The sequence below is a fragment of the Hipposideros armiger genome, unplaced genomic scaffold (assembly GCF_001890085.2).
Source record: "Hipposideros armiger isolate ML-2016 unplaced genomic scaffold, ASM189008v1 scaffold_282, whole genome shotgun sequence".
In the NCBI taxonomy this organism is placed as follows: Eukaryota; Metazoa; Chordata; class Mammalia; order Chiroptera; family Hipposideridae; genus Hipposideros; species Hipposideros armiger.
In genome coordinates this window covers 1,395,885-1,417,542 of record NW_017731632.1, presented here as the reverse complement: position 1 = coordinate 1,417,542, position 21,658 = coordinate 1,395,885, and the positions used below count along the sequence as shown (strand labels likewise).

The 21,658-nt window shown below is 56.6% G+C and overlaps 1 protein-coding gene across 2 annotated transcripts in view; it reads right to left on the bottom strand.

The window, feature by feature from the left end:
* FAM53A (family with sequence similarity 53 member A) overlaps nt 1-21,237 on the bottom strand; it is a 28,172-nt gene extending 6,935 nt beyond the window's left edge. Inside the window, exons 1-5 of one of the 2 annotated variants that reach the window (XM_019658070.1) lie at nt 21,215-21,237; nt 20,471-20,668; nt 10,661-10,880; nt 3,002-3,056; nt 1,266-1,933 (exon numbers count right to left, since the gene is read on the bottom strand). In XM_019658070.1, the coding sequence (XP_019513615.1) occupies nt 1,266-1,933; nt 3,002-3,056; nt 10,661-10,738 (801 nt within the window). In that variant the 5' untranslated portion in view covers nt 10,739-10,880; nt 20,471-20,668; nt 21,215-21,237. Of the gene's footprint in view, nt 1-1,265; nt 1,934-3,001; nt 3,057-10,660; nt 10,881-16,370; nt 18,120-20,470; nt 20,669-21,214 lie in introns of those variants that run through there. The other variant, XM_019658071.1, reaches the window with a different exon arrangement.
* Nucleotides 21,238-21,658: the final 421 nt, after the last annotated feature.

The window sequence follows — 21,658 nt, the reverse complement described above, 5'->3', positions numbered from 1 at the left end:
ACGCCGTGGAGAGAGATCACACACACACACACCTCTCCCCCGCAGCAGGCTGCCCCTCAGGCCCCTCCCCCATGCCAGTGCTGCCTCTGCTGATTCATGCCTCACACGCTGCCAGGTGCACCCCTGCCTCCAGGCTGAGCCCTGACATTGGCCCCAACACTGCTGCGCCTTGTCACGCCTTTCTGCAAGGGGTCGGGTCACACGTCCCCCCAGCAATGCCTGGTGCTACAGTCCTGGGGGGATGCTCTGTCTTGTCCCAGTAGTGCCTGACCCCGCAGGCCTGCGGATGCCGCAGTCCGGAGGCGGGGGTGCGTGTTGGGAGCTCGCTACCAGCGTTCCCACGCTGCAGGTGGTTCCCATGACCACCAGAAAAGATCAGGGCATCCCTCTTCTCCACACAGGCTCTACAACCAGGACGTCTGGGTTTGGGAGCCCCTCCCACCCACTGGGAAGACTTCAGGAAACCCAGCATTCAGGAAAGACAAGATGACAGTGACGTCAAGAGTGGCCACCCCACTCTGTGGAGGACCTGGTCCCGTCTGTGTTCTGCCCGGGGGAGACCCAGGCCCATGGTCTGGAGTTGCGGCTCTCCAGTGAGGACGCCCAGGCACCCCCACCATGTCTCCCTTCTCACAGCAGCAGGTCCCATTCTTGATTCCTCAGCCCCTACCCAGAGGGTCCCAAGGGAATGGGACCGTTCCACATGACTGGGCTCCGTGCCAGCTCCCCGATGGCCCTGCAGTGACGCCACCCTCCAGAAACACCTCCGGTCTGTTTCTTTGCTCTAACTCGGCTTTGAACAAGGGCCTTTGAGCAGAAGACAGGTGGGAGGGGCAGGTGGTGCCGGCCCCAGAACCCAGTCTTCAAGCTGGTCCACATACACTTTCCCCAGAGAGGTGTTGGCAGAGGGCACGGTGAGGACCATGAGAAGAGGTCAGGGGTCAGCGTGGAGCCAGCTGGGCCTGGGACAGCCCGGGACGCCTCCTCACTTCCCAAACTCTCTCGCCCCAAACAGCAGCTCAGGCTCCCACCTTGCCCTGAGCCCCTCAGGCCTGGAAACCCAGGCCGGCCGTGTTGACGGGAAGGCTGGGCAGCTGGCGCTGCTGCTGGGGACGCTCTGGCCTCAGAGCCGAGGAGATAGCGCGTCCCTACGGCTGTCACCTCCCGCAAAAGGATAGGACATGCTGTACTCCGCCAAGGCTGGAGTGGCCAACCTCTCCCCAGAACCGCCATGCAGAGGAGTGGCGTCAGCGAAAAAGCCTCACCCGTGTCATCTTCAGGAAGTCCAAGGACGGGCGCGGCCACTGGGCATCCTCCTCTCGCCGGCGCTTCAGCCGACTCTTCCTCCCGAGGAGCACACAGGGCTGTGATCGGCTCCGGGGCAGGCGCAGCCGCCGGCCGGGCTCAGGTGTGCACGGCGCGGTGCCCACATCTGCGAGGCGCTCCTGTGACAGGGACAGGCGGCGCCGCGAGGACAGCGCACAGGGACCCACAGGACACCAGGGAGGGCCTGAGCAGCACCCCCTGCTGTCCACAAAGCCACTACTGGCTGAGGCTGGCCGGGGCGCTGGGGGTGAAGTGGGGCCAGCCACGGGGAAGGTTCTGCCGGGTGACTCAGTGGTCCCTGGCAGGCTGGTGCTCCCGCCGCTGTGGCACCGCCTCTTGGAGACTAGAGTCCAGACCTTGGAGCCGCCAGGGCGCCACGGGGACCGGCAGCGGGCCAGCTCATCCGGCTCCGACAGAGACCGGCAGTGTCGCTTGGTGGGCGGTGCCAAGGGTGGCCCCGAGCTCTCCCTGAGGTCCACGGCACTGACCGCACCCAGGCCCGTGCTAGGCCCGCAGGGGCTTGACAGGAAGGGGAGAGCGGGGCCCGCGGCCGCCTGGCTTCTGATGGGCCGTCCTCCACTTACGACCTTCCAAGGGCACCTGGCTTCTGAGGAAACAGGAAGGAGGAGAGACAGGTGAGCAAGATGCACAGCCAGCCACAGGGTGGGGCCGTGCTGCCACTCGACACAAAGCCGTGGACCTCAAGGGTGCTGAGGGGCTGGGCACACTGGAAGGTGGCACCCCTACAGCAACATGAGCCACAGACATGGGACGTGCCAGCCCTACCTGCCTTCTCCGGGTGGGTCGGCCCTGGAGTCACCCTCACTTCTCCAAGGGCAGCAGGCCGGACCCTGTGGCCCTGCCAAAAGCCCAGGAGCTCTGAGCGAGGACGGGTCCCACCAGCAGGACGGACTCCAGGTGAGGACACGGCACCAGGGCCAGGTGCTGGGCCACACTGCCTACTTCCTCTAGTCTTCAGAGCAGGTACAAACCTGCACGTGAGTGGTCTGGGGTGCCACCTAACCCCCGATTACCACCAGCAGCCACTGGGCACCCACATGGCCGCTGTGGCCAAAGGGAGGACAGGACTCAACTCAGGTGTGTCCCACCTAAAAATCACACACCTAGCACACTTCACTGTGACCACTGGCACTGAACCAAGGCTTATCAGGAGGCTACGTGCCAGCAAGCTTCTCACACTCACACTCACTCCCACATTCTAACACTCCCTCTCGGGGCGGCTGTGCCATCTGCCCTCATTCAGACCACAGGGCACACGTGTGGGCCACGCACTGGAGGGGTGAGTGCACACCCGTGCACTGCAGGCATGAGCGTCCCACACACACCACTGGGCAGGGCTGCAGGGCCAGCATGCACCACTAAGTGGCCACAGCATCCCGGGGGGGAGGGGACTCTTCCAGAAAGGGCACAGAGACCCTGGCCCCACCCACATAACTGCCAGGAGGGGGCGCCTCGCTGGGTCCTGCCCCACAGCAGAGGGAGAGGCTGTCTCCCGCTGACCTTCCACCTCACTGCGCAGGACGCCCTGTTCCTGGGCTTTGGCTCCAAACATCTGTGTCAAGTTCAATCGGCTTCCCACCAGGCGCATGGCCCCGCCCTGCTCACCGTCTGCGGGCCCAGCAGCCCAGGAAGACCAGGGCTTTTCCATACTTACCATTGGTCTCAAAAGGGAACAAATGGCCACCTTTGCTCAGTTTCTCCGCAGAATACTGAAAGTGATAAGAGAAGTTTCACATGAGACTTCAGAAACAGCACTAAAGTCATATGTGCTTATCGCTGCAGTAAATTCTCGTTTTCCCAACACTGACCCGTGGAATACATGTTTTCCTTAATCAAGATTCTCAAAAGCCTAACACTCAGCTGAGTGAAGGCAACGACAAGCCACGAGCCCGCCCACTTCTCCCGTTGAGCTACAAGCGTCCTCGCAAACCTCGCTGCTCAGCCGCTCTTCAGCTCGCCTCTTCCCTCCCATGCACAACAGCCTCCACTGGGCCCAGCCCCCAAGCCAGGCTCCCCCAGGCGGCCTTGGTCTGGAGGTGCGGGGCGCATGGGCAGCTGTGGGCACACCCACGGATCAGGGCCTGCGAAGGCGCACGCCTCGGCTTGAGCCCACAGAACTTTCTCTCGGCCATGGTCTGCCTTTGAAGTCTGAGGCCTGCCTGGCGAGCCGCAGTCCACAGACGGTCTTGTGCCTGTCTGACTGCTTTCGCATCCTCTCAGCCCGGGCTCGGGGCACAGTGCCCTGGGGTCCTGGAGCCCCCACCACAACCCAGGGGCCGCACACAGGGGGCGTGTGTCCTGCTGGGGCTGCATGGCCGTTACTGTCTGACTGGACACCGGACGAGCCCCTGGAAACAGGGCGAGACCCCTGTGCTGTGAGGACAGAGCCTGGGAGACATCTGCACACCGGACTGAGTGGCCAGGGAGCAGCCACAGGCAGGCAAGGGGGCACCTGCAGCAGCCATTCTGCTCGAGAGAGTGGGCACAGAGAACCATGTGGGCATCGCAGCGCTATGCTCAGCGGCCAGACACTGGCAACAATCCAAACGTCCACCGACAAAACAAAGCCCATACGACGGGGTACAGGAATGGGCTCCGTGTGTGCCAGCAGCACCCACAGACCCCAGAGTGACGGCGCTGAGGGCTCCCCACATCACACGCTGCTCCAGGACAGGCCAGGCCACACAGCCGGCACGTCCTAGGGTGGCAGTGACTAGGTTACAGTGCACACAACCAGCAAGTCACCCAGCCCAATATCACACCCCATCAGTGCATTTCACGAAAACACATTTCAGACTAGAGGTTTATAAAGCCAAACTCTCCACCCATCCTGGCCCGCGTCAGCCCAGCTGGACGCACGGCCCACACCTCATCCACCCATCCCTGAATCCTGGCCCTCCTCCCAAACTATAAGTGGAAGCCCAATACCTGCTCCCACAGCGCTCCCAGCCCCATGGCCACCTGGGCCTTCAGGCCTCTGCTGGCTTAGCCTGCTCCCCAGGGCCCACCTCACTCAGCCTCCATCAGCTCTCAACACCCCCCACCCCCACTCAATGTCCCCCAGTCACTCTGCTATCCGAGAACCTGTGTCCTAGCCCTGCACCCAGGACGGCCCACACTCCTGTGTGACCGGACAAGTGCCATCGGTGTCACCTCCCTCCCTCCCAGCGCTGCCCCGCCTCTCTGGGGCAGCCCTCCACCCCGCCCGCTTACCTCTGTGGCACAAAGGCCCCCACTGCACAGCCTACACTCTGCTGCCCCTGCAGCTTGCCCAGGCCCCCCACAAACCCCTCACTACAGCCACCACGCCTGTGGCCCCAGGGCTGGCTGGGCCTGTCTGCCCTTGAGAACAAAGCCCCTCGAGGAGGGTGGCATGTGTGGGAGCGGGAGGCGGGTGGCTGTGGCTAGAGGGCAGCACAGGGAGGCTTCCGTCCTCTGAACAGGTGATGACACCTGGAGCCTCCGCTCTCCCTGTGCTGTCCCAAGGCAGCTGTTCAAATTTACACTTCCCTGATGCGAAGTACAAGGTCCGTCCCCGCCGCACCAGCCACCTCTCAGGCCCAGTGACACACGCTGTGAGCAGCTGCCACGCCGGGACAGGCGCCTGGAGGCAGCACTAACCCAGCTCCTCGTCCGATCCCACTGGGGCGGGAACCACGTATGCTGCTGCCTCTGTGCCGCTTGCTATGGAAAATGCCAGAAAACTCAAGACTCGGCCGGGTGCTCGCTGTCCTAGCGGGGCGGGGGAGGGGCAGTGGGACCAGCCACAACCTCGCGAGCTTCTGGGTCTTTTCTGTGGCAGCCGGACTAGCCTACGGGCAAGTGCCAAGGAGGGAAAGCAGCAAGAGCTGCCCCAGCCAGGGGTTGGGAGGCTCGGTAAGAGGCCCCATGGGGGCCCTGGGAGAAGGGACGTGAGGAAGCCAGACGCGCTGAATAAGCAGAGGCGGGGGACGCAGGGTCGACCAGGACATCCCCGAGAGGCAGCAGGCCCTGCACTGCCAGCGCACGCAGGCTCCCACAGCTGTGCCCACGCCGCCAACACAGCCATCAGCTCGTCCGGCCTGGTGGGCGCCCCGCCAGGCTGCCTGCTCCCAGCGCTTGCGGGCCCTCCTGGCCCAGAACGCCCTCCCTTGACACGGCCATGGCGTGCGCAGGGAGGGCTGTGTCAGTGCACCAGGCCAGTGAGCCGCTGGAGAGACAGGGGCAGCACACCATCAGTGATTTCTAACGTCGTTTACTCTGAAGTATGTCACATTTTAGGTTTGAAATGAATACTCAAGTCAGTCTTTGGAAAACTTTTCAGTGTGCTTAGAACAACCTGGGTATGAGCATCTATCTTTTCAATTATAAATTTCATGCGATCTAAATACAGATCAAATATTTCTGTAATGAAGATATGATGTCCACATTGAGATTTGCTTAAGTGTAAAATACGAGTGCACGAAAGGTTTCAAAGACTTAGTTTAAAAAACATAAATTTTGACGAGGGTGCTGAGACCACTCAGTGGGGAAGGAACAGTCTTTTCAACTAATGGTGGTGGGACAACTGGACGTCCACACACAAAAGGACACAGTTGGACCCGCCCCTCATATCACATATAAAAACTAACCCAAATGCGTCAAAGACCTGATAATGTAGGAGTTAAAACTATATAATCTTAGAAGAAAACATAGGGGTCAATCTTTAAGACCTTGGATTTGGCCAAGGATTCTTAGATATGACACCATGAACACAGGCAACAAAAGGAAAAACAGACCAACTGGACTTCAACAAAATAAAAACCTGTGCTTCAAAGGGCACTATCAAGAAAGTGAAGACAACACACAGAATAGAAAAGGGTTTTTGCAAATCATAGACATATCTGATTACGAGCAGAAACTCCAGCATATAGGAAGAATTCTCACCACTCCACAATAAAAAGACAATACAGTTTTAAAACGAGCAAAGGATTTCAATAGACATCTCTCCAGAGAAGACATACGAGCAGCCAGTGGGCACATGAAAAGACACACAATAGCATTGGTCATCATAAATGCAAACCAAAACACAACAGGAGACCACCTCGCACCCACGAGCACAGCTGTAAACAAAGACGGACAAAAACACATGTGGATGAGAACGGGGGGGGGGGGGGGGGGTCGGGACCCCCCATGTTGCCAGTCAGGGTAAACAACGCTGTAGCCCACAGAGCTCAGAAGGTTAAACCCAGGGCTGCCACGTGACCCAGCAATTCCACTCCGAGGTGTGTGCCCAGGAGAGGTGAGGACGCTTGTCTACAGAGGAACCTGTGTGCCAATGTTCACAGCAGCATTATTTGTAACAGCTCAAAAGAGGAAACAACCCCAATGCCCATCAACAGACAAATGGGTAACAGCATGCGGTGTGTCCACCGTGCGTCTGACTGAGCTTGGCAGGGCTTCCAACAGAACTCTGCGATGACGGGCAGTTCATGGACTGTCCCATCTGCACTGTCCCGACAGCAGCCATGTGCCACACAAAGATACCGAGCACTTGAAATGTGCCTGGTGCAAATGAAAACTACCATTGTTAAATGTTTAATTTTAATCAACTCTAATTTCAATTTTAAAAGCCACGAATGACGAAAGGCTACCAAACAAGACAGCACAGCCATCTTCAATTAGCCATTTGCAGAACAAGCTGGGGAACAGGGACAGATGACAAGACTCTTTTAGAGCTACATATTGAAATATTTACAGAGGAAAACGTGAGGAATTTACTGCAAAACAACGAGACGAGGGGTGTGGGTGAAGGCACAGACGAAACAAGCGCTGGGGGCTGACAGAGCCAACCTCGCCGAGCTGGGTGTGGGTGTGGGGTTTCTCTCCACTCCCATCTGCCTTTAGATGTTGCCATAAAAATACTATTTTAGGTCACCTTTGAAAACTGCACTTTCTATTCTTATACAAAAATTTGCTCTTTAAACTACTGATTTGTTTCAGAAGATGTTAAGAGTAACTCTGTTTGGACATTTGCTGGTAACCAGGGGGAGCTGGTCTCCCGTGGACCACGGCGCTGCCAAACTGTCCTAATTGCAAAGAGATATTAAAGATCCACACAGGGCCAGCCGAGTGGCCCAGTTGGTTAAGAGTTGGCTTGGGAGCACGAGCTGAGCAGCAGGGACACCAGTTCGGTTCCCACATGGACCAGTGACGCTGCGCCCTCTATAGGTAAGATTGTGAACACAATCTCGACTTGGAGCTGGGCTGCCGTGAGTGGCCGGCGACAGCGTAGGCTGCAGTGAGGCTGCAGTGGGCTGCTGTGAGCTACCATGAGTGGCCAGCAGCCAGTGTGAGCAGATGACAGCCAGCAGCTGGCAAGAGCTGCCGTGAGCTGCCATGAGCCGCCGTAAGCGGCTGTCCAATGGCTGGCGACCAACTGCTTTAGCCGGGAAGAGCACAATCATAATACCAACATGAGCCAGTGAAGTGGTGTCCTCCACAACTAGACTGAAAAACAAAATGACAGCAACTTGTCTGTTCCCCTCCCCCAAATCCCCAATAAAATCTTTAAAAGAAAATATATATAACTATAAAAAAAAAATTCCACACAAACCGAAAGCCCAAAATCAAATGGGTGCTGGAGATGACAGGGGCTTCTTTCTCAAAAAGATGTAACGATTGGTGCATTTTGCTGCATGCAAATTACACTTCATTTTTTATTTTTAAAAATTTTATTGGAGAATTGGGTAAGGGGAACAGTGTTGGGGAACTGGGGAAGGGGAACAGCCAAGTTGTTGTCCTTCAATCTTAGTTGTGGAGGGCGCAGCTAGCTCAGCTCCAAGTCCAGTCGCCATCCGGACGCCTATCGGCAGCTCGTGGCCACTCAGTTCAAGGTGCCATGTTCAATCTTAGTTGCAGGTGGGCGTAGTCCACCATCCATGCAGGAGTTGAACAGGCAACCTTGTTGTTAGGAGCACGTGCTCTCACCAGCTGAGCCATCCTGCCACTGTTGGCAGCTAAGCGGCAGCTCAGCTCCGGTGCAGCTCACTGGCCCATGTGGGAATTGAACCAGCAACCCTGTTGCTCAGAACTCGTGTTCTTAACCAACTCAGCCACTCAGTCGACCCTCATTTTTTTAAAAAATGTGGATGTTGGAAAAAAAGCAGGTTCTATAAACCAAGTCCGTGTGCCATGCTGTCAAAACCATGCAGATAAGTCAGCAAGCCTCAACTGGGAAGTCAGTGAAACACCTCCCAATAACAGGGGAATTATTTTCCAAACCATTTATATCCTGTACAGCAAGACTCAAGAGGAATTCACACGAAGTAAAATTATCTGTGTTACACGGGAAGGATTATAAGCAGGATTTTTCTTGACACCTTTTTCTCTTTACAATGCAAACCTGCTTGCACGCCCCTTTTCCCTGAGGCATGCTGCCCGACCTGTGGAGGGAGAATTGCAGGGCCCGGGCTGCCCAGGCCACGGTTCTCTCACCACATGCACCAGAACTAGGCTTCAAACGTCACAATGGCTCCTCTCAAAATGGAAAAGATTTACACTGGGGGAAAGGAAAAGTCTGTTCTCCCATTCCAGGATGAAAGAGGTACCATGTAAACAGGCCATGTTTTAAAAAAACACAAGTTTTGATTAAAAAAAACCACCATAAACAGCAACGGAACTCAAAACCGATGGCCCTGGGCCTGGTCATAGAGGCTGAAGACATCGCAGCGGAGACTGGGCCCCCAGCCACACGCGCTGCTCACTGCTGGGGTGCTCTCGCTGGGCCTGGAGGAGAAATGGCTGCCGACCTCCTCTCTGTCAGAGAGGCAATGTGTTCCCTAAATGGCATAAGAACGACCAGCTAGAGAGCGAGAACATGAGCCCATGTAGGCACCTTCCCGGGGATCCCGCAGCACGACCCTTAGCCCATCATCCTGGAAAAACCACCAGGCACGTGGCTGCGGGGTCCCCGCCAGAGACACCATAAAGGGTGTGTGGCTGTCCGATGACGCGTGTGCTACACTGTATCTTTGGCCTTGGCTAAAATCTCCATAAAACTGCTTCACTTAATCAAAAGCAAAGATGGGAGTTGGGGCATGGTGTGTGTGCCGCAAGGAGCCTCTCAGGGCAGGCTCTGAGAGCCAGGCTGGGCAAGCAGTGCTCCCCAAAGACCCCTCGAGTACCCCCACGGCCCTGGGCAGCAGATGCAGCCCCACCTCTAGCCCAGCTCCTGCACACGCCCACCCCACGCCCAACCCTCCCACTCCACGGGAAGGAGCACTTTCAGCGAAGACCTGCAGGCCCTGGGCCACATGCCTGGTACGAAGGCCTGGATTCCACAGCCTCCTGCTGCCGCCCTCTCATTACCAAGGGCCGGGGCGGACACAGGCATCTCTGAGCACCTGGCCTTGGTGAGATCACACAGGCTTGGCCTCCCACGTCCACAGGGGCCGGACACTCAGCCACCTCCTTCTGGACCTACAATCTAACCAGGGCAGGGGTGGTGTCCTGAAATTCACATTAATGCGACCCTTGAAAATGGCTCCACTTACGCAAAGTTCAAACCCAGGCGAAACTAACTGATGGGGACAGATTTGATGGGCTCTCTCAGGGTGCTGGTCATCAGGTGTGGCAAGTCACAGGCTCTGTGTACACTTAGGATTTGCACACTTCTACATGTCGGTTAGACTTTCATTAAAAGTTTACTTATTTTGGGCCGGTCAAGTGGCGCACTGGTTAAGAGTTGGCTTAGGAGTGTGAGCTCTGAGCAGCAGGGCCCCAGTTTGGATCCCACATGAGGGCCAGTGACACTGCACCCTCTACAGCTAAGATGATGAACAACAGCTCAACCCGGAGCTGGGCTGCCGTGAGTCGCCGGTGATGGCATAGGCTGCAGTGAGGCTGCAGTGGGTTGCCATAAGCTACCGTGTGTGGCTGGCAGCCAGCGTGAGCGGCCGGCAGCTGCTGTAAGCCACCGTGAGCAGCTGTCCAATGGCCAGCCAGCCACTGCCTCACCTGGGAAGATAATACCAACATGGGCCAGTGAAGCAACGTCCTCCACAACTAGACTGAAGAACAAAAGGACAGCAACTTGTCTGTTCTCCTTCCCATATTCCCCAGTGCTGTTCCCCTCCCCCAATTCCCCAATAAAATCCTAAAAACAAAAAAAAAAAAGTTTTCTTATTTTAATGATCCTGAAAACCCACCATCATGACACTGACAGCTCTGGGGGCTGCGTCTGTGCTGGCCCTTCCCTGGGACACCGGCCCTCACGTCCCCTCAGACCTCAGCTGCGCATCCTCCAGCCAGCTTAGGCCCAGCTCGGGCAGTGCCCCTGCGGCCTCTTGCTTACCGGGCCAGCACCGTAGCTCTTGCGGGCGAGGTCGTCCAGGCTCTGGTTCTGCAGCTTCTCGGTGATAAGCGTGACCATGGTCGGGAGCCCGTGTCCTCGGTCCGAACCAGTGAGCACTGCGGCTCCGGACCATCGGGCTCAGCGGGCCCGGGCCGCTGCTGGGTCCGCGCTAACCCTCACGGCTGCATTTCCTCTCCAAGGGCTCTTCCCAGCTTCGTGTCTGTTTTTTGGTAAAGAGAAGTTGTCTGTGACTATGCAAATCCTTTCGGTCAGTGTCCCTGCTCTACTTGAGCACTGACCAGGCACCTGGCACCTCGGCCTGACAAAGGCCACTTTACAACCACCACACAAGCTGTCCCCGGAAAGCTTAGTAAGAGCAGTGCTCTGGTTGAAGGGTGGTGGGCTGAACACACACCTGACAGCCCATTCCTCCCAAAATCCTGACTGAAGCAACAAGGAAGGCCACCCCACCGGCTCCAAAAAGACAAGAAAGAAGGAGACACAGAAACATTCTGGAAGCTAGAAAGCTGCTGCAAAGCAGAGTCTATGCCAGCAGTGCAGAAACCTAAAAAACAACCCGCCTGTGACCTGCTGGATGCCCGCCACCAAAATGTCCACCTCAAGAATGCCAGCATGACTGCTGCCAGCCCAATGCCCACCTGACCACTGACCACCACCCCAATACCCACCTGACCACCGCCCCAATACCACCTGACCGCTGACCACCGCTCAAAGCAGTTAAACACCCCTCCCCCACTCCATCCAGTTGGGCAAGAGCCCTGTCCCCCAACTGAATCTCCTGGGAGGGGGCAGGGCGAGTGCAGCCCCACACCAGGCCTCGCGGGCGGACGGGCGGAGGAGAGGCCCCCAAGCCTGTGTGCAGTTGGTCACCACAAACAGTAGCCAGCCCTTCTTGGTGTCCTACTGCTGAGCATGAGCAGCTGCCAAGGGCCCCACACAAGGGAGCCAGACACAGGCCGGAGGGACAGGGAGACGCCAGTGACCTGGAGAAGACACACAGGAGAGAACGAAACCTTCACAGGCATCCAGTGCCGCACTCAAGAGGAAAAAGGCACCGTGTCCACGACAGAAGACCAGGAGACCCTTGAAAAGGAACATTTAGGGAAAAAGACAACAAGTTCTTGGAATTAAAACATGAGAGCAAAGACGGAATCTCCAGCATCTCCAGAGCTTGGCTTCCTAACTGCCCCAGGCCTTGGGGCTCCCCCTTCCCAGAGGCCTCCTCGGGCCCAGCAGGCAGGCGCCCAGGCCCCACCTCAGAACGACGCTGGGGCAGTCCCCGCCGGAGCAGGTCACTAGCACGTTGCCCAGACCTCAGTGTGCCTGAGCAACACAAGCCATCCGTTGTGGGAGTGGCCCCCACGGCAACGCGGCCGCCAGGACGCAAGGAACAGTGTCCGTGAGACCTGTTAGCAAAGCACACGAACTGGTATCTGGAGAAAACCATGGGACGTTTCCAGAGAGGCTGAAATGTCAACAAAACTACACACCCACAATCATTCTTAAACACACGTGCGCACATTCTCGACAGGTCAACTGACATCCTCGACATGGCTTACACCCCGGGCCTGGCGCCAGCTTCTCAGGGACCCAGGCCCTGCGGCAAACATGGGCACAGCCGAGGCCGCTGCGGGCTCTCCGTTCCAGGAGCAGAGCCGAGGGGACCTGGCTGTCATGAGCTATCCTTGGGCTCATTCCAGGCCAGAAGGGGCGCACTTCAGTCCTGCTCACTGCATCGCAGGGTCCACCCACTAGGTCTCCAGCGCCTTGCAGCTCCGTGCTGACACGGTAGGGATGGCCATCACCTCCAGTACAGCTGGGGACCCTGAGGCCCAGAGAGGGTGCGGTAGGCCAGGGTCAGCTGGCTCCCCAGAGAAGCAGAACCAGAGCTAGCCACACCACAACTGCAGCGCTGGCACAGTCACCCAGGCAGGGCCAGGCGAGCCAAATAATGGCATCTGTCACTTGACCAATTCTCGCTGCCACTCCACGTAAATTCACCCCTGGCCCTAACTGAGCACCTCGCTCACGTAACACCCCTTCAGCCCGACATGCCACAGGCGCCACCTCTGCTGCTATTCCGCCGGCCCAGGGCAGAGGGCAGAGGCCATGGCACTGCCCCCTAAAGCAGGGTGAAGGGGCAGCTCTGCCATGTGCCCACCCCTTGGGGTCTCTTGAGTCCCCGGTGGAGCCTCCTGCTGGCACACAGCACACACAACCTTACAAGTTATGGCAGCCACAGCAGAACTTGAAAAATAATAAAATAACTAGGATTTTACTTTAAAAACAGGCCCCACAGGCCTTGGGAGAGATGGCTGATTTCCAGGGCTTGGGCAGGGAAGGAGACGAGACCGGAACATGCCCACTAAGACACACGCAGGGAACGGTGACAGGGCCCCCACAGCAGCCACGTCCATGAAGAGGGCATGGGCTAGACTCCACAGGATGAACTGAGGACCTATGAATCCACACCGACGTAAGTAACTGAAAAATAAGTCGATGGAGAGGGCAAAAACTTTCCTTTCGGTAGAATGCCGACTGAGAAATGTAGATGGAATGATGGAATTTTTTTTATGTCACCATTTGACAAACGCCCCATAACGGTTCAGGCAAGATTCATGAATAAATGCTAAAGTCAGTGGATGAAAATACAATGAGAAACAGGAATATTTACAGGATCTCAAAGTATCTCCCTCCCTACAAGACATGTGTAATTACAAGGGAGAACAATCCCTTTACAGACCTGGCGGACATGAGTTCAAGCCAGTGATCAAAGTGCCCTGGGCCGGTCCAAGGCCAAACGAACATGGTGTGCCATGCGGGGCAGGACACAGGAGAGCAGCACTGAGTGTCATCGTGAGGACACACCCAATGAACCCAGGGAGGTGAGCTGTACAAACAGCTGGCCTGCTTCCCTTCAGCAGTGCCAGAGTCATGATGGACGAGAGCAAGGCACTACGACGACGCCACGGCCGAATGCCACCCGGGATCCTGGGTCAGAGAAAGGACTTGAGGGGACAGTTCCGGGCACCTGCATGAGAACTGGGGTCAGACGCCAGAGTGGGGCCACGTCACATGATCTCCTGACTTTGACCTTTGGGTGCGCCCCTGTCAGGTGTGAATGCTGAGGACCTACGTTCCCTAAGTGGGGGCGTGGCTGAGTTCAGTGTGCAGTGGTCATCCTCTGTCACAAGTCACAGAGTTTTAAAATATAAAACAGAGTATGCTGAGAGTGCACGCAGGAAAAGCACAGTGGGGGGCTCCAGCAGGCAGCACGCAGCAGTACCCTGCCCTTCAGGAAGCAAGCAGAGGATATGGGGATGGAGTGCTGGGCAGGGGAGGAGGGACCCTAGTGGGTGACACCTTCACCTTCTCCGAGGAGAAGGATGCGCGTGACTGGGGTGTTACTAACACATACATTTAAGTCCCCGTGCACTAGCTTTGGTGGCTGCCGTCACAAAGCACCACAAACGGTGAAACACACATTTGTTAACAGTTCTGGAGGCCGGAAGTCAAAGTCAAGGTGTCGGCAGGTGGGTGCTCTCGGGGGCCTCTCTCCCAGTCCTGGGGGTTACAACCTGAACGTGTCTTTTTTGGGGACACAACTCAATCCGTAATGCTTTTAAACTGCATAATCAGGAGAGGCTGTCGTGGTCACACAGCGTTAGGCAGAGGGTATCCTGGCTCCATGGTCAGCCATGAGCCGGGGTGCAGCAGCTCAGGACAGCGTTGGGCCCTGAGGGAGCTCTTGTTAGATATAATAAAACAATGCCAGCTGGAGGCAGGTGCCCGGGCGAAAAGAATCAGGACCCCATCGGAGGCCGGGCGGCCTGAAGCCCCTCTGAGATGGTGAAGTGAAGCCAAGACTGAAAGCTGAGCAGGAGGCACCAGAGGGGAGCAAAGCCAGGACTCTGGTGCCAGGTGGACACAGGGTCCAGACTGGATGACAGGGCCTGGTAAGAAAACTACCCAGCCCTGCCTACCAACTGAGAAGCAAGCGGTGGGGACCGAGAGCTGCACACCACAAAGGATGTGAGTGACACTGGGGCCTGGTGCCTCTGGAGGCACAGCAGACCTCTGACCTCCCCCCCCCAGTTCATGCACTGGAAGTGGTCCTTGGTGACCCCATGCACACAAACCGGAGCGTCACCTGAGCGGGGGGACGCCTTCTGTGAGTCCAGTGAACCCACACCAGAGGAAGTTCTCTAACAGACTCATCTCCACGCTCCCTAAAACAGGAAATTCAGCCACCGGCCTTGCCTCCAAAGACACAGGTCCTTCTCTGTGACCAAACCGGGGGCTCAGCTGACAGCCTCACACTGTCTTTCTCTGCCCAGGCTCCAAGACCACACCCAGCTCAGGCCCCACTTTACGAGCCTGGGTATCTGCGGCGGCCTAAGCTGTCCCTTCCTGCCCACTAGGCACCCCTCAACCTGGCCTCCACAGAAAGTAACCAGAGCTGCCAGCCCAGAAACACTGTCCATGGCTGTTGACGAAGGCCAAAGCTCAGGGCTGGCCCCAGGCCTTCCCACCAGTCTACAACACCTAGGCGTCCTGTGGCCCTACAAGGGTCAGGCACACAGCAGGTCCTCCACAGATTGTGCTGGGGGCTGGCCCGCGACGTGGACATGACAGGAGCCTGCTGGCTGGTTGCTCCAGTCACTCGCGTTCTCCAGGAACCCTCCCTCCAAAAAGGCACCACAGTGGGCTCTGCTGCTGTTTCTTCATTTCCACATATTAATAGTCAGCACCCCATTTGCAAAGCCACATCTGAGTGTCCTGGGGCTGAGAACAGCAGGGACTCACTGTGCCAGTCTGGAGTGGAGGCCTGAGGCTGATATCAAACAGCGGGCAGGCCAGCTCCCTCTGGAGACGCTGGGGAGGACCTGTCCCCCATGGCTTCGGGCAGTTCCTGGGCTTGTGGCAGCATCACGCCAGTCACCTTCCCAGGTAACTCACCCCATGTCTGTGTACAAATTTCCCCTTTCTAAGGACACCAATTATTTTGAGTTAGGGGCCCCCTGCTCCAGTATGACCTCATCTTAACTAGTTCCATCTGCAGGGACGCTATTTCCAAGAAAGGTCCCCTTTTGAGGCCCTGGAGCTAGGACTTCAGCTTAGGAGTTTCCAGGGACACAATGCAGCCCATACCAGGCCACGGCCACATACACGGCCATAAAACCAGTGGCGCAGTGCTTGTCACAGCAGAGCGCTCCCAGTGGGCACCTCACCCTCAGCTCTACACTCGGGGGTTTATTTATGTCCACAGCTCCTGGTGGCAAGCACAGCTGCTCACTCACCGGTCCACATATACACCACCTTCTGCCTTAGAGAAACATCAGGACTTGGGTCTCGCCAACGTGCCCCAACTCCCCCACCTCCAAACACCCCCCCACAAATGACTTAGGAATTTCACTAAGTCATCACTGACATTGTTACGTCACCATAAACAGAGTTCTCACCTAAGCCGCGCAGTGGCCTCTGTTCCCCAAAATTAGTAATTTCCTCCTTTTTCTCCTATGCAAACTTTCTGCTCAATATAAATTCTTCCCCCCAAATCCCCAAAATTATAAAACTCAACAAACTTTGTTTGGTCAAAGACATCAGGCACCCTGCAAGCCTTCTGCACCTGGCCCCCAGCCTCCACGCAAGTCAGGGTGCTGCTGTCCGGCTGGGCCCTGGGACTCACCTGCATGCCCTTGTCATTTCCTAAGCAGGATGCCATGGGCGGGTGGATAGGTGACACCCGCGTCCCTTCTCCCGATGCCTGCCAGGCTTTTAGGTTCTTCTTCTTCCTGGTGTTAGAAAATATGCACGGGCCTTGGGTCACAGCCCTCCCACCTGGAAACCCAGTCATCGCGGCCTGCCTGCCCGGTCTGTCCCTGGAGCGGCTGCGGGTCTGGCACTGCCCTCCTGAGCTGGCCCCAACCTCCGGTCTCTGGCATGCTTTCTGTTGCTGTCAATCTCCATCCAGGGTCAGCCCTCGTCTTCACATTCCAGGCCTTCCAACTACACGTTCATTTCTGCCCAAGGGCACCGGCTCTGAATGCTCCTGTGGGAGCCTGTCTGAGGCTGTGCAACCCACCACAGGGCTTTTCCTGCTAACGATGCCTTCGTCCCTGCACCGTGTCATCTGTTCCCCCTGCTGGTTCTGCTCTGTGCTTCAGGCTGAAGGTCTCCTCTGTGCTTGTCATCATGGCTCTCCATTCAGGCAGACAGCATCTACCATCCACGATGCCTCATGGCTGTGCGTCACCCCTCCATCTCCAGCAGCGGGCCGCCGGACACTCAGAAGTCAGCGAAGACTTGCAGAATAAGTGACTGTGCATGGACAACCAGGCTGCAGAAAGCCCCCTGTAAGTGCCAGCTGCTCTCCACCTCCCAGGCCCCAGGCTGAGGCCGGGCGGGCACTTCACCTGAACCCTCCAGTTGCTGTGGCTCTGACGCCAAGTTCAAGCCGAGGCCCTGGCCTAGCTGCTGGCACTCCTCCACACTGGCTTCTGAAGCACAAAATGGGGAGGACAACCGCTAAGCACCTGCTTAGTCTGCTGTGCCCAGAGCCTGACCTGGAGCACACAGTCAACGGTGCTTCCCAGTAACAGACACGAAGGCCAGCACGAGGGCAGCAGGTTCCCAGAGTAGGGGTTCGCAGCAGACAGCAGCGGAGTCGGCCAGCACTGCTGGAGGGGGTGCCCAACCACACGGCTGACTCAGGGGCACCAGACTCCGTCCTCGGAGCTTCCCTTCTACACAGTTTTCTCTCCAAGAGCATGTGAACAGCAACTTAGAATCCGGCTGGACGTTAGTTATTAACCAGCGACCGCGAGTGTGGTGCTTTCGGCGCATGACTGCAGATCCTTGAGCACTGCTCCCACGGAAAGGTGGGGTTTAATGGTCCCGTGAGCATGACAGAGGCTCAGGGACTTCCCAGCTGCAGTGAGCAGGCACTACAACTACCTGGCTCTTTTTCTGGACACACCCCACAGCCCCTATGCCGGGAGCCCCTGCTGCTCAGGACTTCCCAGCCAAGGTGCCAGGTGCAGTGTAAGGGTGCTGGAGAGGGGGCCCTCCAGCCCAGCCTTTATCTGATCAACCTGCACAAGACCCCCAGCAAGGACTGCCAGCTGAGCTGCTCTGGAACTCTGGACCCCTGAAACCACGAGCAATGATAAATATTAATGTTGTGTGAAGCCACCAATTTTGGAGATAACCTGTTATGCTGCCATAGTAACCACAGCAGTGACACTTAACAAGGCAAATGGAGCCAAACACCCCTCTCTCACTGTTAGAACCAGTCACTACTATCACTCTTTCACCACACGAAGGCTGGGAAGGAAAGGGACGTGGCCATGTCCCCATACTCAACACAAGCTAAGCAGGCAAAGTCACAGCAAACTGCCGTCATCTGACAAGGCCACTCCATTTAAAGGGCTCAGCACCCCTTTACCAGGACACACTTAGGTGTCACAGTCAGGATCCCCAGAAAGGTCTAGGCAAAGCCCTGGACTGTGCCCCAAAGCCAGTGCCACTGATACGTGTGGCAGACTGCTGAAGTCCTTTTTGAGGACTTCAAAACAAGAAGACAAAAATCGCCTGTCCTAACTAGCCCACAACATGCTAATATTAAAACCCACAACTAGAAGGTTTGGACAGCAGGATATTCAGATTAAAAGTGCACAGAAATCATGTTTGAAGTGTTATCTTTGCAAGTCAACAAAACACAAGAAACTCGCATCTTAAAATGGAGACTGAACCACAATGAAGAAAAGCTGCGGCAAGTGATTTCATTGAGAGAAGGGACACCAGGCTCTGATGGGTGGGACAGAAGACCAAGGCTCAGATTCCGCTGGCCTCTCACTGGCTGAGCTCTCCAGGCAAATGACATCCCCTCTCTGGGCCTGCACGTCCTTGACTGAATGGGAAAGAACCACCCACTACAGGAGGCCACAGGGAATCAAATTAAGTAACACACGTGAAAACGCCCGGGTTCCTGGCACACATGTTGAATTATGATCACTTATAACGAATGCTTCAAAGATTGTGAAAGTCAATTTTCCTTTAAGAAATATTGCTGCAGAAAACGCTGTAAGGGTTTACATACAAATGTGGAATTGTTTAAAGGTTTTTTTTCCAAATGTTTGCAATGCACCTGTGAACAATACCTAAGTGTTGCCCTGGTTCTTCTATCTGCCAGTAAGAGCAGGTGAGTCTCTGCATGAGCCTGTTCCCTGTGCACAAAAGCAGATGCCTCCATAACTAGGAAAGGGCCCCGTACATCCCTTTAAAGAAGAGACAGGAACTCTGGCATTCTCTCTGTTACATATTTCCAGTAGCAACAAGGACTGCTGTCCTTCCCGCAGCCCCTAAATCCAACGTAAGTCAAGGAAACGTAAGAACCCATCACAGGGCAGAGCCATTACGAAGGCTCCCATTCACATCACACATGCCACCTGGCAGTGTGACCCGCAAAGTGGCATCACAGAAGTGCCCCAGAGGGACAGGGCTCCAGAACCTCATTCTCAGTTCATGGACGGACATACTTATGGAGCCCCAGGAGAGGACCAGAACGGGCGCCACCACCACCACAGCCCACAGCACAGAGGGGACTCAGAAGGGGGAAATGGGCCAGACCTGGGACATTCCTGAGGAGGAAATGAAACGAAGACCTTAAGTAGAACTGTCTGGAATTCCTGCACTAACTACCCCAATTTAAAGAAAAGCCACTGTTTGCAAACAATTTCTATCTTGATTTCAGAGTTGCAGTCAAGAACTTCAGAACAGTCAGGACACAGCATTTCCCCGCCTTCTAGCATCAGAGTGAGAGGCTGCACTTCCCAGCCTGGACAGTGAGGTAACAGCTGACTTGTTTGAAGAAATAGAATCTACCGTATTTCCCCATGTATAAGGCGTACCCTTTTTTGAAAAATTTGGGGTCTAAAAACTGGGTGCGTCTTATACAGTAGCTATAGTTTTTTTTACTTGCATTTCCCGCTTTTTCACGCTTGTTGTCTTTGTGCTCATTGTTTCGCACTTGTTACCGGTATATTACGGTAGGTTACGTTTTGCCACGTTCTGCCCAGAAATGGCTCAGAAAAAATTTTCGTACAGTGCAGAATTCAAGTTAAAAGTGATCCAGTTTGCAAAAGTGAAGGGAAATCGTGCTGCTGAATGTAAGTTTGGTCTTCCTCCAACTGAGAAAACAATCCGAGACTGGCTACGGGAAGAAGAAACCCTACTGAAAACGCCACAGCAGAAGAAGGCCATGAGAGGCAATAAATGAAGACAGTGATTCGTCATCAGACACAGATGAGGACAAGCTAATGGTTGGGACTTTTGACAGTGATGAGGAGTTGTATGAATTTTATGATGAATAAAACTTCAGTTCAATAACTTTACGTAATACATTTTTTTTCAAATTTCGGGCCCCACATTTAAGGTGCGTCTTATACACGGGAGCGTCTTATACATGGGGAAATATGGTATATGCTCAAGTTAAAATTTCTTCAATATTGTGAAACTGAAGCACATTCTTGAGGTCTAACCCGTCTTAAAAAGTTCTCAGACAAAGAAATCAACACAAACTCGAGTAAGTGATGAGTTGATTTCAGGGTTTTTGTTTTTTTTAAGTAGCATTTTAAAGTCAGGAAGCTCAGACTCAAAAAGGAGGTCCGCGCCATGATAAAATGCAAACGCTGGGGTCCATTTCATACAGACTGAGTGATCCATCTCAGACCTGCCCGGGTACTCACGTGAAGGGGAAAGCACGGAGAAACGTCACACCCTACCCACCTAACGCGCCTCTCCGTTCCCAGGGAAAGTCGGAGGCTTCCGCCGTCCAGTCCATGCAGGGAAGGCTGCTCGGGAATCCACTTCCCAGTCACCGTCCACAGGTCGCCGGGAGGGCCTGGCCTCCCCACGTTGGCCGGTCCACCTTCGGGGCTCCCTTAACGCACAGTTTGTCACGTCAAACTTCCTGCTTCTCTCTCGCTACAAAATGACAATCACATGAGACCCAGGTACGACAACAGACAACAGCTCGAACAGGCGACACCCAAGTCGGTGCAACAAGTGGCGGCGCGGCCCAGGCGCGGCCCCTTCCAGCCAGAGGGTGCGTGGAATGAGCGGGGGCCTGGAGTACACGTGGGGTCCCGGAGGCGGGAGGGGTCCCCGGGAGTGCGAGGGTCCCGAGGTGCGCGGGGGTCTCGGGGCGCGGGGGTGCCGGGGCCAGTCCGAGGAGCCTTGTGCGCGGCGGGAATCCCACACGGGTCTCGAGCCCCGGGGCCCCTGCGCCCTCAGCGACCCGCCCGCCGCGCTCTCAGGGTCCAGCGGCGAAAACGCTCGGCACCGAGGCGGGTGGAAAAGCATCGGGCCGCGCGGGCCGGGCTCGGCGCGCTGACAGAAGCCGGACCGTCCGGCCCAAGTTCACGCGCGGCCCCGCGCCGGGGCGCGCACGCACGGACCCGAGGGGCGCGCACGCACAGGCGGGAGGCGCGCGCCCGGCCGCCGCCTCGCGGGCCAACAGGGAGCCGGTACCTGAGCGCGGCCGAACGGCGGAGCAACTGAGGCGCCGGGCCCGCAGGCTGCGCTCTTCCCGCAACGGCCGACGCGCCTCAGCCACAGGGGAGCGCACCGCGCGGCCCCGCCCCCTCCGGCCGCGCTCATTGGCCGCTCGCCCGCAGCCACCGCCCGCCCGCGCCCCGCCGCTCCTCCGCTCCTCAGCCGCGCTGCGCGCACAGGGACGGAGCCTGCGCCGACGAAGGGGAGGAGCTGCGTCTGGGGGCGGGACCTGATACGGCAAGGGCGGGCTAGCGCCGGCGAGGGGGCGGAGCTGCGTCCGGGGGCGGGCCCGGCTGGGGCGGGGCTGTTCGTGGAAGGGCGGGGCCTGCCCCGACGTGGGCGTGCGTCGGACTTATAAGTCTCCCGGCCGCGAAGGCTGGCGACGGCGGCGGCGACCTGAGGAGGCGAGAGGGGCTGCTC